The 15793-nt window shown below is 55.4% G+C and overlaps 2 protein-coding genes across 4 annotated transcripts; both read right to left on the bottom strand.

Annotated features, from left to right (window-relative positions):
* Positions 1–193: 193 nt before the first annotated feature.
* On the bottom strand, positions 194–4868 carry LOC125181193 (butyrophilin subfamily 3 member A2-like). Of its 2 annotated transcripts, XM_066986852.1 has the most exons (9): positions 4715–4868; positions 3965–4312; positions 3042–3323; positions 2808–2912; positions 2462–2482; positions 1635–1786; positions 1514–1534; positions 1324–1356; positions 194–1146 (listed from the first exon to the last, which is right to left on the bottom strand). In XM_066986852.1, exons 2-6 carry the CDS (start codon positions 3984–3986, stop codon positions 1719–1721), a joined length of 498 nt encoding a protein of 165 aa, XP_066842953.1. In that variant the 5' UTR covers positions 3987–4312; positions 4715–4868; the 3' UTR covers positions 194–1146; positions 1324–1356; positions 1514–1534; positions 1635–1718. The 2 variants fall into 2 exon arrangements, with proteins under 2 accessions (XP_066842953.1, XP_066842952.1); XM_066986851.1 differs by lacking the exons at positions 2462–2482; positions 2808–2912; positions 3042–3323; positions 3965–4312; positions 4715–4868 and having other exon boundaries at positions 208–1146; positions 1635–1714.
* Positions 4869–8056: 3188 nt separating this feature from the next.
* On the bottom strand, positions 8057–13020 carry LOC136788350 (butyrophilin subfamily 3 member A2-like). Of its 2 annotated transcripts, none has more exons than XM_066986714.1 (16): positions 12867–13020; positions 12112–12459; positions 11125–11406; positions 10891–10995; positions 10545–10565; positions 9981–10001; positions 9850–9870; positions 9722–9742; positions 9614–9634; positions 9498–9518; positions 9370–9390; positions 9240–9260; positions 9112–9132; positions 8993–9013; positions 8802–8834; positions 8057–8624 (listed from the first exon to the last, which is right to left on the bottom strand). In XM_066986714.1, the coding sequence occupies exons 1-16, from the start codon at positions 12964–12966 to the stop codon at positions 8086–8088; spliced, it is 1617 nt and encodes a 538-aa protein (XP_066842815.1). In that variant the 5' UTR covers positions 12967–13020; the 3' UTR covers positions 8057–8085. The 2 variants fall into 2 exon arrangements, with proteins under 2 accessions (XP_066842815.1, XP_066842816.1); XM_066986715.1 differs by having other exon boundaries at positions 12112–12454; positions 12867–12993.
* Positions 13021–15793: the final 2773 nt, after the last annotated feature.

Genomic DNA, 15793 nt, shown 5'->3' with positions numbered 1-15793 from the left:
AAGCATCCAACCCACAAAGCATCCAGGTCCCGGAGGATCCCAGTCCCGGAGCATCTCAGTTCTGAAGTGTCCAAGCCCGGACCACCCCGTTCCTGAAGCATCCAACCACCAGAGGATCCTCGCTGCCCCCAGCAGCAGCCCTGCTCTGGCTCAAATCCAGCTCCCATTGGGTTGCTTTGCCATGCCAGGTCAAGTTTCCCATTTCTTTTGGAGTAAGCAGCTTTCTTCATAGTGATTTAAAATAATCCCACACAGAATTTCCGCGTTCAACATTTAATACATTTAATTACAAGGAGTATTACTAATTCTCTTACATCTAAATCCATGCTAAATAATTCGTGCTTTCACACACAAAGCCAAATTCATCAACTGAGTTAAGAATGGAAAACTGGAGCCCACAAATGGGCTTCACAAACATGAAGAAAAGGCGTGCCTGAAGTCTGAGTGCCCCCCACCAGCTGCCGCAGGTCTCAGCATGCAGGGAGGAACACGGGGCAGCCCCTGGCCCCACTGCCCCTCATTCCTGTGCTGCTCCTGCAGGATCAAGAAGACGTGAGCCAGGAGTGGCTGGAGAAGGGCAGGAGCCCTCCAGGTCTGGGGACAGGGTCTGGGGGGTGCTGCCCCTCAGGCACAGCTGGACGCTGCTTGTCCACAGCCAGAACCAGGGGCACATGACCTCCCCATTGAAGGAAGCTGCTGTGAAAGTGTAGATTTCTTCCCCATTGTCAGCGTTGATAAAAGACACCTGCTGTGCTGAATAGTCCAGACAGACCCAGATCCTCATTGGAACAGGGGACACAGACAAGCGTTTGGGAACAGATGTGAGAGTCATGACCTGTCCTTCATCGTACTGCAGCGCCCAGATCCCTTCTTCAGGGCTCATGTTAATTCCCCCCTTCCTCTTCACAGATTCTCTGGCCACCCCCAAAGCCAAATTTGAATCTTTTTCCAACTCCCCTCTCAACTCCACCTTCCAGCAGTGTTTCCCCTCTCTGAACTCCTCAAGGCCCAGCACGCAACAACAACAGTCAAATCTCTCTGGGTTGTTGGGCACCACTTGCCATGTGCGTTCCAAACTCACACTCGTTTTGTCTTCCGACAGAATGAGCTGGGGATGAGCCGTGCACAGATCCAGGGTCACCTTCACTGCAGGGACAGAAGGAGCCAGGCCATCAGGGGCAGAGCTCAGCCCTGGGCAGGCTTTCCCCAGCTCGGGGCCAGGAGCTGCCCCACGGGGCAGGAGATGGGGCACCTCTTGGCTCCTGAACATGCCCCAGCAAGGGCAGGAGAAGCACTGCAGAGTGTAAGCCAAAGCACACCTACCTCTATTATGAAACATCAGAAACTTTCTCCATGCTGGAAGGAGAGGGAAGAGCTTGTCACAGCCCACGGCTGGTCGCCTGTGGCTGTAGCAGGGTGAGGGGCCAGCCCTGGGCAGCTCTGTCCCAGCTGCCCACCCTCCCCTGCACATCGCCTTGGTGTTGCCCTGGGGCCCCAGTGCGGGGACACTCACCCAGCTCTGCAGATTGTTTCCCTGAAAAGGAAAGCAAAATAAATGCCTGATGAGAGGGAAGAGCCCATGGCTGCTTTCATGGGAAGACCCCTATTTCCCTTAGTTAGGGAGGGAGACTCACCAAGCGTTGCACGTTCGTTCGCTGCAAAGAAAGAGAAATGGAAAATATGATCAGAGGGCATAGTTTCTGATCCCATAGCTCTCACTATGACATTTTTATTTTATTTTTTCTCTTTGGAGAGTGAGACTGACCCAGCTCTGCAGCTTGTTTCTCTGGAAAACAAAAGAAAAAGGAATTAATGGTCAGAGGGAGCAACTTGTCATCCCTTGCAAAAACCCAAATTCCTGTTCTCTCTGGAGTGAGAAAACACTGCCTTGCTCTCAAACAGAGAAAAGACTAATAGTCAGCAAAGCACAATTTTGTGGAAAAAGCGTGCTAGTGAAGAGTGTGCAGCTTTCAACACCGTGCAACCAAAATACTGATGGAAGTGAATGGGGATGGGTAGAATGGGAACAAACCACCTTGCTCAGGGATTCAGAAGGACCAGACTAACAGCAAGACCCAGCTTTGAGCAAGGCTCGTGCACATGGAACAGTAAGGACAGACACTTGTGCAGCTCTCTACAAAGTGCCACCAAAACACAAGTGGAAGTGAATGGGGATGGGTGGAGGACGTCCCTGTCCCAGAAGCGTCAGTGCAGAGCGGGGCAGCCCCGCAGCTCGCTCCCCGTCCCCACCTTGATCCCCGTTCCTTTCAGCCATCCCGGCCGTGTCCCGTGCCCAGGGCAGCCCCAGCCCCAGCACTCCCCACTCCCCCGTCAGGCTCCAGCTGCTCCTCCAGCACCCCCGAGCCACCAGCACACAAGCCCCCACAGCCCACCCAGACCAGTCCCTCCCGCAGGGACACCACTTCCCCAGGGGCTGGGGGCAGGGACTGCAAGGACTCACCCAGCTGTTGGCTCTGTGCCACTGAAAAGCAAAGGCGGAGGAACAGGAGGTCAGCAGAGCAGCTTGGTTGCTCGGTGGGAACATCTGCAGGGGGTCTGGGCCTTCCCACCAGCCCCACGCTGCACCCATGCTCCCTGGCCTCCCACCCAAGGCCCCTTGCCTTCTCCCCTGCCTTCGTTGCCCAAGGCAGAGGCCCAAGAGGATCCTAAGGCCTTTGGGATCCCCAGGAGAACATTCCCTTCCTCCTCCTACGCACCTCCCTGGGCCAGGGCTCAGCCCCGCTCCAGACCCACGTGGGTCCCTGCAGAACACCTCCCTCCGCTCCATCCCTGCGCTGCCAGCTTACCTTTCTTTCGAAAGAGATAAACACCGAGGCCAATGGACACAGCCAAAAGCATGAGGACCAGAGCCAGAGCCACTATGAAGGGCTGGGCGTTGTGGAAGAAGGGAGCTGAGAAAAGGCACAAGGAAAAGGGCTGCGTTTCCATGCCCGCGGGTGGAAAAGCAAGACCCAGACTTCTCCCGGTTCAGGACAAGTGCAGGGGCCAGGAACAACTCCCCCTCGCTGTGCTATTTGTACCTGCGATGTGCAGGGAAAATTTCCACTCCTGCTGTAGGCAGCTGCTCCTGACCACGCAGGACAAGGGCCCCTCCTCGCTCCCGGTCACGATGACGGCGCCTTTGATTTCAAAGAGCCCCTCCTGGTCCTGGGAATGTGTCTGGGAGACCGAGGGCAGGTGCTGCCCACGAGCATCCCTCCACAGCAGCTGCGGCAGCGGGTACCAGCCGGCCGATCGACACAGCACGCGGACGCCTCCGGCCTCGTAGCCCCCCAGGGAGAGGTGGGGGTCAGCGCCTGTGGCTGGGGGAAGAGCCCGGAGCTGGGACTTGACTTGGGGAGGGATTCAGTTCCAAGGCAAAGACCCAATCTGCTCCCATGCCAGACACAGCCCAACCCTGCCATGGCCTCAGGGGCTCTCAGACTGGGTGATCCACACACCCACCCTCATCCCAAAAGATCCCAGCTGGTGCTGGAACCAGAGAGCAGGGCTGCACAACGCCAGTGACCCCAAATCGCCCATAAAACCCAGGTGCCGAGCTTCAGCACCTCCAGGCAGCATCTCTGCACCAAGTCGTGCTGGTTCAAGAAGCCCCGAGACTTCCAGACAATGTCTCAGGTCTCCCCCAGCACAAAAAGCAAAACCAAGGAGAGGTCCATCTGCTCAGAGGTCTCTCCTCTCCTCCAGGCGCTGTTTTTGGTGCCATCATTGGCACAGCTGAAGGAACTGCTCAGCAGCCTGTACCCACTGCCCTTAAAGCATCATGGGGATGGTCTGCACAGACACCATTGAAAACTAACAACTATATCCTATCTATAGATCTCTTTTCCCAAATACTTCCTCCAGTTCCATGTTCGTGTTCCATGGTGTTCGATAGCTGAGACAAGAGAAAGACACATAAATTCTCCCCTGGAATTCCTGGTGTATTACCCCAGCCACTAACCTGACACCACCAGCTCCACCATTGTTTCGTCATAAGCATCAGCATTTCTCACAGTGCAGACGTACTGGCCATCATCCGAGGGTCTCAGCGTGGTGATTCACAAGTCCAGGCTTCCAGCAGAGAGACCATCTCTGGCCAACTCTGTCCTCCCAGCATATGCCCCCATCTGCTCCCCGTACAGGTCCTCTCCATTGCGGTAGTGGTGCACTGTCTCAGAGCTATCATCCCGGATCCACCTGATATCCAAGGTGCCAGCATCCCGGCGAGGGGACAAGTGGCAGGGCAGCACGACATCCTGCCCCACGGTGGCAGAGAGAGGCTGGCCTGGTCCCTCCACTCTGAGCTGGGCTGAGCAATGGAGAAAGGCACAGAGAGGAGGTGAGATTTTGACATCGTAAATTATGAGGCAGTGAGTGACAACGGGCGAGCTGTGCATGAGTTGGTGCGTGCTGCGTCCCCCGTGTCCCATGGGAAACCACCGGGGAAATGGGAGAGGGAGGACGTGCAGAAGGAGGAGGTGTGCTGGGAGTGGGAGCCCTCTCTGCAGCACTCGGGCAGGTGAAGAAGAGCCAGAAAGGGCAGTCAAGGCAGCGCCCATATTGCGTGAAAGAACCAAATGGAAAGCAAAACCCAGCCAAAGGCGAGCTGTGGGCTCAGGTCCCCCCTGTCCCACAGCCTCTCCCCTGCCCTATGGCAGCACGTCTGCCAGGCCCAGGGGGGAGAGCCCCCAGTATCCCCGCAGGATCCTACCTGAGCGCAGCCGAAGGAGGAGCAGAGTGACGAGGGAAGTCAGGAGGCCCCTGGCATGGCCGGTGAGGCTGGGGCGGCCGCAGCCCCAGGGGAGCCCCATCTGTGCTGCAGCGGGAGCAGGAGCTGGTGGCAGAAACAGGAGCAGAAGAATGAGGGGACCGAGGGGCTGCAGGTACTGCGGGCGGATGGGGAAAGAGTCCCCTTGGGCCCGGGCACAAGGAGGCACAGCCAGCAGCGCCTTGGGCAGGGCGCAGTTCCCCCACGGGGTGGGGGAAAAAGCAGGCAGCCCCCAGGGGTTCTTCTGCAAGGGAGCCCCACCGAGAGAGAGGTCCCTCACAGCACCCATCAGAGCTGCAGGAAACACAAGGCTACACCCAACTTTCCCCAACCTTTGCCCAGTTCCTGGCTGCAGTAATTCTCTGGGAGCAGCTCTGTCCCTGGGACAATGAGGACAAGTGTCTGGGGAACTCTGCAGGGCTGGCACCACCATCCCATCACAGCTTGGTGCCCAGTCCACCGCCTTCAGCCAGCACGAGGGGCTTGTCCCCAGCAGGGGTCTGTCCAGACCTCCAGGGAAAGTCAGTGTCTGAGCTCGTTCATCTCCACCCATCTAAGGAGGAATCAAACAGTGAGCACTGGGACAATGTGAAGAGATGGCAGAGCAGAGCTGAGTTGTATCAGAGGCTGCAGGGAATGAGGCACAGCTGGGTGCCAAGCCTGGAGGTGCCACCTTTTGCCCAGGGTGCTGAAGGCAAGGAGCCAGCCCCACTCCAGGCTCAAGTCAAGCAGGCGCAGGAGAGGGTTGGCCCAGTGGGGCAGGGGTCTTCTTGAAGAGCTTAGGTGGATAAGGAAAGTTTATGTGCACTGGAAGCCAGGTAGGGCAACATGTGAGGACTACAGAGATGCTGTTTTACTTTGTAGGCAGAAAATTCTTATGTCCAAAGCTCAGTTTGAGTTAAAGCTGGACAGCAGTCTGAGGGCATTAAAAAGCATATTTAGAAATATGTTAAGAGCAAAAGGAGGACCAGAGAATATATTTGACTGTTACTTAATGAGGATTGTCACCTCACAAAAAGAGACACAGATAAAGCTGAGAATTTTAATGCCTCTTTCATCAATGCCTTGGAAGGGCTCCGGGAGTGAGTGAAAAACACCTCAGGAACAATGCAGTCAATGGTCAGAGCACACATGGGTTTGTGAGGGGAAAGTCCTGTTCAGTGAACTTAATTTCCTTTCTATGACAAGGTCAGCCTCCTCGTGGGCCAAGGAGAGCCAGTTGATGCGTTGTATTTTTGGATTTCAGTGAAGATTTCAACATGGTTTCTGACTGTATCCATTTGGACCAAATGTCTAGCACAGAGCCAGACAAATGCACGATATGGTGGGTGAACAATTGGCTGAGGAGTCAGGCTCATTTGCAGATGATATGGATCTGGGGGTTTTGGTCAACGCTTGCCTGAACATGAGCCGGCAGTGTGCCGAGGTGGCCAAGAAGTCCAATGGCATCCTGGCCTGTATCAGAAACAGCATGGCCAGCAGGACCAGGGAGGTGATCGGCCCCATGAACTCGGCCCTGGTGAGGCTGCACCTCGAGCACTGTGCTCAGTTTTGGGCCCCTCGCTACAAGGAGGACGTCAAGGCCCTGTAGTGTGTCCACAGAAGGGCTACGAAGCTGGTGAAGGGCCTGGAACACCAGTTTGCAGTTTGCTCCTGAGGGACTGCTCCAGCAGTTTGCTCCTGAGGGACAGACCCCGTGGTACGGACCCATATCTGGAGCAGTTCTTGAAGAGCTGCTGCCTGTGGGCAGCCCATGCCGGATTGGTTCAGCAAGGACTGCATCCCGTGGGAGGGACCCCACAGCACAGGGAACAAGAGTGACCAAGAAGAAGCGGCAGAGAAGAAGCGCTATAGACTGACCATAACCCCCATTCCCCTGTTCCCCTGCACCGCTCGGGGGGAGGAGGTGGAAGAGGGTGGATGGGGAGGAAAGTGCTTTTGGTTTCTTTCCTTTGTTTCTCGCTTCTTTAGCTCGTTAGTAATAGGCAATAAAACTTACTATCTCCCTATGCTGAGTCTGTTTTGCCCGTCACGATAATTACTGCGCTATCTCCTCCTCCTTATCTCAACCCTTGAGCCCTTTTCATCGTATTTTCTCCCCGTTCCTCTTTGAGGTGAGAGAACGGTTGTGGAGGAGCTCGGCTACCCACCTGAGTAAAACCACCACAGTGTGGAGTCACCATCCCTGGGGGTGTCTAAGGAAAGGTTGGAGCTGGTGCTTAGGAACATGGCTTAGTGGGTGATATTGGTGGTAGAGGTATTGTTGGACCAGATGACCTTGGAGGTCTTTTCCAACTTGAATGATTCTGTGATCTATGGCTGAAGGCTGAGACCACCTGCTGCCTCTGCTTGGAGGATATCACAGAATCACAGAATCACAGAATCGTCTAGGTTGGAAGAGACCTCCAAGATCATCTAGTCCAACCTCAGCCCTAACACTAACAAGACCTCCACTAAACCATATCACTAAGGGCTACACCTAAACGTCTTTTAAAGACATCCAGGGATGGCGACTCAACCACTCCCTGGGCAGCCCATTCCAATGCCTAACAACCCTTTCAGTAAAGAAGTTCTTCCTAACATCCAACCTAAACCTCCCCTGGCGCAACTTTAGCCCATTCCCCCTCGTCCTGTCACCAGGCACGTGGGAGAATAGACCACCCCCCACCTCTTTACAGCCTCCTTTAAGGTACCTGTAGAGTGCGATAAGGTCTCCCCTGAGCCTCCTCTTCTCCAGACTAAACAACCCCAGCTCCCTCAGCCGCTCCTCTAAGACTTGTTCTCCAGACCCCTCACCAGCTTCGTTGCCCTTCTCTGGACTCTCTCAAGCACCTCCATGTCCTTCTTGTAGCGAGGGGCCCAAAACTGAACACAGTACTCGAGATGCGGCCTCACCAGAGCCGAGTACAGGGGGAAAATCACCTCCCTAGATGAGGTTATGTATATTTATTATGTATAATAAAATAATAAATCACAAGTTGATTTATTTATTTACAAGGAGTATTACTAATTTTTTTACATCCAAACCTGTGCTAAAAGATTCATGTTTTCACGCACAAAGCGAAATTTGTCAATGGAGTTAGGAATGTAAAACTGGAGCCCCCCCAAATGGGGTTCCCAAACATGAAGAAAAGGGGTGCCTGAAGTCTGAGTGCCCCCCCACCAGCTGCCACAGGTCTCAGTGTGCAGGGAGGAACACAGGGCAGCCTCTGGCCCCACTGCCCATCATTTCTGCGCTCCTCCTGCAGGACCAAGGAGAGGTGAGCCAGGAGTGGGTGGAGAAGGGCAGGAGCCCCCAGGGCTGGGGACAGGGTCTACAGGGTGCTGTCCCTCAGGCACAGCTGAATTCCCGGAGTTTCCAGCAAAAACCAGGGGCGGATGCTCTCCCCATTGAAGGAGGCTGCTGTGAAAGTGAAGATCTCCACCCCATTGTCAGTGTTGATGAAAGACACCTGCTGCTGGGTACAGTTGAGACAGACCCAGATCCTCGTGGGGACAGGGGAGAGGGACAAGGGGGTGGGAGGAGATGTGAGAGACATGAGCTGCCCTTCATCGTATTGCACAGCCCAGATCCCTTCTTCAGGGCATATTCTGATCCTTTTCTTCCTCTCCACAGATGCCCTGGCCACCCCAACAGCCCACCAAGAACATTTTCGGTGCTCCCCCTCGACCTCCACCACCCAGCAGTGCCTCCCCTCTCTGAACGCCTCACGGCCCAGCACGCAGCACCAACGGTCAAATCTCTCCTGGCTGTCAGGCACCTGCTGCCATTCACTTTCCCATCTCACACTGCTGAAGGCCTCTGAGAGGATGAGCCGTGGATGAGCCGTGTCTGGATCCAGGGTCACCTTCGCTGCAGGGACAGAAGGAGCCAGGCCATCAGGGGCAGAGCTCAGCCCTGGGCAGGCTTTCCCCAGCTCGGGGCCAGGAGCTGCCCCACGGGGCAGGAGATGGGGCACCTCTTGGCTCCTGAACATGCCCCAGCAAGGGCAGGAGAAGCACCGCAGAGGGCAACCCAGTGCACACCTACCTCTATTTTGAGGTATTAGAAACTTTCTCCATGCTGGAATGAGAGGGGAGAGCTGGTCACAGCCCACGGCCAGTGCCCAGTGGGTGTGGGCAGGGTGAGGGTCCAGCCCTGGGCTGCTCTGTCCCAGCTGCCCACCCTCCCCTGAACATCGCCTTGGTGTTTTCCTGGGGCCCAAGCACGGGGACACTCACCCAGCTCTGCAGCTTGTTCAGCTGGAAAAGGAAAGCAAAAGCAATGCCTGATAAGAGGGGACAGCTTCTCATCCCATTGCTGGACCCCAAACTGCTCTGTTCTGGTGCAGGATACTCACCGAATTCTGCATCTTTTTTCACTGGAAAACAAAAGCAAAAAAAATGCATGATGGAAAGTGACATCTACCCATCCCACAGCTCCCACTGGTACACCCCGAATTCCTTCAGTTTGGGGATGGACACTAACCAAGTCCGGCAGCTTGTTCCTCTGGAAAGAAAAGAAAAAAAAAAAAAGAGAGAGAGAGAGAAAAGCAAGGCATGTTGAGAGGACAGAGCTTCTCATCCCATGGCTGGACTCCAAACTACAAGATACTCACTGATCTTTGCATCTTTTTTCACTGCAAAACAAAAGTAAAAACAATGCATGAAAGAAAGGGATATTTTCCCATCCCACACCTCCCACTGGTAAATCCCAAATTCCTTCATTTTGGGGATTGACACTCACCCAGCTCTGCAGCTTGTTCCTCTGCAAAAGAAAAGCAAGAACACTTGTTGAGAGAGTACAGATTCTCATTACATGATGAGAATCCATTTTCTTTGGGTTTGGGGACAGAGACTCACGCAGTCCTGCAAATTGGTGCACTGGAAATGAGAGGAAAGAAAGGCATGATGAGATGGAACAGCTACTCATCCCACCTCATATCCCTTCAGATGCTGATGGAGACTTACCCAGCCTTGCATCTTTTTCCACTGCAAAAGAAAGAGAAAAGCAATGCATGATCAGAGGGGAAAGCTTCGCATCCCATAGCTCCCATTAGAAGACATCAAGTTCTTTCTGTTTGGGAAGGGACACTCACCCAGCTCTGCAGACAGTTCCACTGGAAAAGGAAAGCAAAAGCAATGCATGATCAGAGGGGACAACTTCTCATCCCATGGCTGCTCCCATGGGAAGACCCCAAGTTCCTTCAGTTTGGGGAGGAACACTCACACAGCCTTTCATTTTTTTGTGCTGGAAAAGGAAAGCAAAAGCAATGCATGGTCAAAGGGGACAGCTTCTCATCACACGCCTGCTCCCATGGCTACGCCCCCAAATTTATTGTTCTAGGAAGTGGCCAAATATAACTTCGCTCCCAAAACGAGGGACCAGACTAATAGTGAGTGAAGTTCAGCTGTGAGCATGGCTTGTGCAAGGAGAACAATCAGGATAGAAACTTGTGAAGGTTTAAGTACGATGCCACCAAAGAGCAAATGGGAGCGAAGAGGGCATGAGTGGAGGATGTCCCTATCCTGGAAGCATCAGTGCAGAGCGGGGCATCCCCGCAGTTCGCTTCCTATCCCCACCTTGATCCCCGTTCCTTTCAGCCATCCCGGCCATGTCCCGTGCCCAGGGCAGCCCCAGCCCCAGCACTCCCCACTCCCCCGTCAGGCTCCAGCTGCTCCTCCAGCACCCCCGAGCCACCAGCACACAAGCCCCCACAGCCCACCCAGACCAGTCCCTCCCACAGGGACACCACTTCCCCAGGGGCTGGAGGCAGGGACTGCAAGGACTCACCCAGCTCTCGGCTCTGTGCCGCTGAAAAGCAAAGGCGGAGGAACAGGAGGTCAGCAGAGCAGCTTGGTTGCTCGGTGGGAACATCTGCAGGGGGTCTGGGCCTTCCCACCAGCCCCACGCTGCAGCCATGCTCCCTGGCCTCCCACCCAAGGCCCCTTGCCTTCTCCCCTGCCTTCGTTGCCCAAGGCAGAGGCCCAAGAGGATCCCAAGGCCTTTAGGATCCCCAGGAGAACATTCCCTTCCTCCTCCTATGCACCTCCTTGGGCCAGGGTTCAGCCCCGCTCCAGACCCACGCGGTTCCCTGCAGAACACCTCCCTCCGCTCCATCCCTGTGCTGCCAACTTACCTTTCTTTCGAAAGAGATTAACACCGAGGCCAATGGACACAGCCAAAAGCACAGCGACCAGAGCCAGAGCCACCATCCAGGGCTGGGCATTGAGGAAAAAGGGAGCTGAGAAAAGGCATCAGAAAAAAGGCTGCGTTTACATGAATGGGAGTAGAAAAGCAAGACTTAGACTTCTCCCGGCTCAGGACAAGTGCAGGGGCGAGGAACACCTCCCCCTGGCTGTGCTATTTGTACCTGCGATGTGTAGGGACGATTCCCGCTCCTGCTGGAGGCGGCTGCTCCTGACCACGCAGGACAAGGGCCCCTCCACGGTCCTGGTCATGATGACGGCACTTTCAATTTCAAAGAGCCCCTCCTGGTCCTGGGAATGTGTCTGGGAGACCGAGGGGAGGTGCTGTCCGCGAGCATCCCTCCACAGCAGCTGCGGCAGCGGGTACCAGCCGGCCGATCGACACAGCACGCGGACGCCTCCAGCCTCGTAGCCCCCCAGGGAGAGGTGGGGGTCAGTGCCTGTGGCTGGGGGAAGTGCCCGCGGCTGAGGCTTGACTTGGGGAGGGATTCATTTCAAGGCAAAGACCCCATCTGCTCCCATGCCAGACAAAGCCCAACCCTGCCATGGCCTCAGGGGCTCTCAGACTGGGTGATCCACACACCCACCCTCACCCCAAAAGATCCCAGCTGGTGCTGGACCCAGAGAGCAGGACTGCACAATGCCAGTGGCCCCAAATCACCCAGAAAACCCAGGTGCCGAGCTTCAGCACCTCCAGGCAGCATCTCTGCACCAGGCTGTGCTGGTTCAAGATGCCCCGAGACTTCCAGAGAACGTCTCTGGTCTCCCCCAGGACAAAAAGCAAAAGCAAGCAGAGGTCTAGGTGCTCAGAGGTCTCTTCCCTGCTTCAGATGTTGTCATTGGTCCCATGGCAGGCACAGCTGAAGGAGCTGCTCAGCAGCCCATGCCAAGTGCCCTCCAAACATCATGGGGTTGGTGTTCAAGGACACCACAAAAACCTATCTAAACCAACTGATCTGTACAAAAAAACACCTGCAGCAGAATGGCTCCTTGCTGGACAAGCACTCGCTCACCGACAGAGGAGGAAAAGCCCCATCAGACATTGAAAGGCCTCATCAAAAGGCTGTGAGGATGGGACAGGGCCCTGGGTAGGGCACACAAACCCAGGGACACAAGGACCATCCCCTGAGAGCATCACCCCAGCCACTAACCTGATACCTCCAACTCCACAATAGCTTCGTGATAAGCGTTAACATCTTTCACAGTGCAGAAGTAGTGGCCATCATCCGAGGGTCTCACCCTGGTGATTCTCAAGTCCAGGCTTCCAGCAGAGAGACCATCTCTGGCCAACTCTGTCCTCCCAGCATATGCCCCCATCTGCTCCCCGTACAGGTCCTCTCCATTGAGGTAGTGGTGCACTGTCTCAGATATCGTGCGTCGAATCCACCTGACCTCCAGGGTGCGAGCATCCTTGCGAGGGGACAAGTGGCAGGGCAGCACGACATCCTGCCCCACGGTGGCAGTGACAGGTTGGCCTGGTCCCTCCACTCTGAGCTGAGCTGGGCAATGGAGAAGGGCACAGAGAGGAGGTGAGATTTTGCCATTGTAAATTTATGGGCAGTGAGTGACAAAGGGTGAGCTGTGCGTGAGTTGGTGCGTGCTGTGTCCCCCGTATCCCATGGGAAACCACTGGGGAAATGGGAGAGGGAGAGGGAGGACGTGCAGGAGAAGGAGGTGTGCTGGGAGTGGGAGCCCTCTCTGTAGCATTCGGGCAGGTGAACAAGAGCCAGAAAGGGCAGCCAAGGCAGCGCCCATATTGCATGAAAGAAAAAAAGGGAAAGCAAAACCTACCTGGGGCTGAGCTGTGTGCTCGGGTTCCCCTGTCTCACAGCCTCTCCCCTGCCCTACGGTAGCATGTCTGCTAGGCCCAGGAGGGAGAGCCCCCAGTATCCCCGCAGGATCCTACCTGAGCCCAGCCAGAGGAGGAGCAGAGTGACGAGGGAAGTCAGGAGGCCCCAGGCATGGCGGGTGAGGCTGGGGCGGCCGCAGCCCCAGGGGAGCCCCATCTGTGCTGCAGCAGGAGCAGAAGCTGAGGTCCAGATCTGGAGCAGAAGAGAGAGGGGACCGAGGGGCTGCAGGAACCACAGGCGGATGGGGAAGGAGTCCCCTTGGGCCCGGGCACAAGAAGCCACAGCCAGCAGCGCCTTGGGCAGGGTGCAGAGCCTGTGCTTATCACAGGGTGGGGGACACAGCAGGCAGCCCCCAGGGGTTCTTCTCCAAGGGAGCCCCACCGACAGAGAGGTCCCTCACGGCACCCAGCAGAGCTGCAGAAAGTACAAGTCTACGCCCAACTTTCCTAACCTTTGCCCAGTTCCTGCCTGCAATAACTCTCTGGGAGGAACTTTGCCCCTGGGGCAATGGGAGCAAGTGTCTGTTGAGCTCTGCAGGGCTGGCACCACCATCCCATCGGAACTGGGTGCCCAGCCCAGGGCCTTCAGCAAGCATGAGGGGCTTGTCCACAGCAGGGGCCTCTCCAGACCACAAGGGAATGCCAATGATTGAGCTCACTGTCTGGGAACGGGGACTGCAGTCAGTCCCTGACTCTTCGACTCCACTGCTCCTTCTCAAGTCACTCTCCTCCTGCTCCACATGGAGTCCCTCCCATGGGATGCCGTCCTTCTCGATCCTGATCCTGCGTGGTCCTTACTCAGCCATCCCAGTTGTCTGCCCTCCCTGCCCGCCTTTTTACGCAGGGGGATGGAGAGTTCTTGCGCTCTAAGGAGAACATCCTTAAAGAGTCTCCAGCTCTCCTCAGCTCCCTTGTCCCTAAGGATGATGTTCCAGGGGATCTCATCCACTAGGTCTTTAAATAGCCTGATGTTTGCTCTTCGGAAGTTCAGGGTCCTGCCTTTGCTCTTTGCCAGGCCCATATTCCTTGAGATCACAAACTCAACCATGGCATGGTCACTGCAGCCCAGATTGCCTCCAATCTTCACCTCTTTAATGAGCTCTTCTGTGTTGGTGAGCACCAGGTCAAGTAACGCTTCTCCTCAGGTTGGTTTCTCTAGTATCCGGACCAGGAAATTATCCTCAACGCACTCTAGGAATCTCCTGGATTGCTTAAAGCCTACTGTGTAGTTTTCCCAGCAGACATCCAGGTGGTTGAAGTCCCCCATCAGGATGAGAGCGTGCGAGCACGATGCTTCTTGTAGTTGAAGCAAGAAGGCCTCATCCACAGGCTCCCCTTGATCAGGCAGCCTGTAGTAGACCCCAGTAGAACTACGTTTCTGTGATAGCAATCAGGTCATATTTGTCTAATTTCACCATGGTTTCCAATTCCTCTTGCTTGTTTCCCATGCTGCGGACATTGGTGTAGAGGCATTTCAGCTGGGCTGTTGGTCGCATTGCACTTCTAGAACCCTTCCTGTTGTATTGGGACAGGTCACAAGTGTTTCCCTGCCATTCCTTAGAGTGATGGTGTTCTCAGCTATGCTTTCTTCACTCAGAGGTGCATCCCCTTTCCCCACCGCCTCGAGTTTAAAGCCCTCCTGATAAGCCCAGCCAGCTTACTGCCCAGAAGACTCTTGCTCCACCTGGACAGCTGCACCCCATCTGACGTCAACATGCCTAGTCCCGCAAAAGCATGTCCAATGTCACAGAACCCAAAACCTTGGGCATGACACCAGTCCCTCAGCCAATCATTCACTTGGCCCTTTTGTCTCCTTCTTGCTGGGTCCCAGTCACCAACCGGGAGGACAGAGAACACTGCTTGCACTCCCGATCCCTTCAACATCTTTCCAAGGGACATAAAATCCTTTTTGATATTTCGGCATTTCCTTGTTACAGCTTTGTCTGATCCTACTTGAAAAAGCAGGAAGGGGTGGTAGTCTTTGGGACCCACCAGACTCCGTAGCCTCTTTGTAATATGGTGAATAGGGGCCCCAGGCAGGCAGCAACACCTCTCTGGAGAGATTGTCCGGATGGCAAATGGGAGCCTCGGTGCCTCTCGGAGAGGAGTCTCCAGTGACTAAGACCCTTCGTGCCTTCTTTGTGGCACTGCTTTTGATGCAGATGGGAGACTGAGCCAACTTTGTGTGGTCGGCCTTTTCAAGTTCCCTGTGGTTGATCTTTCTGAGGTCTTCACTAGTTCTCCTGGAGTCTCCTCTCTCCTGCCTTAGAACCTTGTGTCTGTTGCATAGCGGCACTTCAGGGGCAGGTGGGAGACTCTCCTCCAGCTCCGATCAGAGACGAGGGTCCACTCTCCTTTTCCTGCGATTCTTCAAATGTGCTTGTTTTGGGCTGCACGCTTGTCTCCCTACCCCTTGCCTGGACTTAAGGCAGGGCTGTTGCTCGGCCCGTGTCAGCGCATAATACCATTTATCAGTCTCCTGCTCAGATTCCCAAATGCTATGCTGCCTGGTGAGCTCCTCTCGTAGTTGAGCCACCTGTTTGAAGAGCTCACCCAGCTGAGGGCACACTTGCACCCATGACATCCACCTCTGCCTTCAGGCACTAAGGAGACCTCCAGAGACTGGAGCTCCCTGGAAGTGAGGGTCTGGGCTGCTCTTCCCATCCTCAGGAGGTCTGTTTGTGGGAGGCATCTACCCAGGGAGGTTGCAGCCCCCCCATTTGGGTTTCAGCTGCAGACCGGCAGACTTGGCGAGTGGACACCATTTCTTCAGTAGAAGGTCCTTCCCAGAACAGAGATATGACCGACCCTGCTCGACCTCCCCGCTCACCCTGCCTGCAAGCACTGCCACGCCATGCCCTGACCTACGCACCGTGCTCCGATCACCGCGCTCCTGGACTCTCGCTCTCCCCAGGGGCTGCCTTTGTACGACATAGAGGGGGCTTCTGGATCTGCCCATGCCTCATCAGCTGGCCTCACGAGGG

This window comes from Anser cygnoides, chromosome 35, assembly GCF_040182565.1.
Source record: "Anser cygnoides isolate HZ-2024a breed goose chromosome 35, Taihu_goose_T2T_genome, whole genome shotgun sequence".
In the NCBI taxonomy this organism is placed as follows: Eukaryota; Metazoa; Chordata; class Aves; order Anseriformes; family Anatidae; genus Anser; species Anser cygnoides.
This window is presented reverse-complemented; position numbering and strand designations above follow the sequence as displayed.

Coding starts and splice junctions, on each gene's coding strand:
- LOC136788350 (XM_066986714.1), bottom strand. CDS start 12,966: ATGGGGCTCCCCTGGGGCTGCGGCCGCCCCAGCCTCACCCGCCATGCC. Junction 10,566..10,890: donor TAATCTCTTTCGAAAGAAAG/GTAAGTTGGCAG, acceptor TTTGCTTTTCAG/CGGCACAGAGCCGAGAGCTG. Junction 8,625..8,801: donor TCTAATACCTCAAAATAGAG/GTAGGTGTGCAC, acceptor CTGTCCCTGCAG/CGAAGGTGACCCTGGATCCA.
- LOC125181193 (XM_066986851.1), bottom strand. CDS start 1,710: ATGGGATCAGAAACTATGCCCTCTGATCATATTTTCCATTTCTCTTTC. Junction 1,357..1,513: donor GAAACAATCTGCAGAGCTGG/GTGAGTGTCCCC, acceptor CTCTCCTTCCAG/CATGGAGAAAGTTTCTGATG. Junction 1,147..1,323: donor TCTGATGTTTCATAATAGAG/GTAGGTGTGCTT, acceptor CTGTCCCTGCAG/TGAAGGTGACCCTGGATCTG.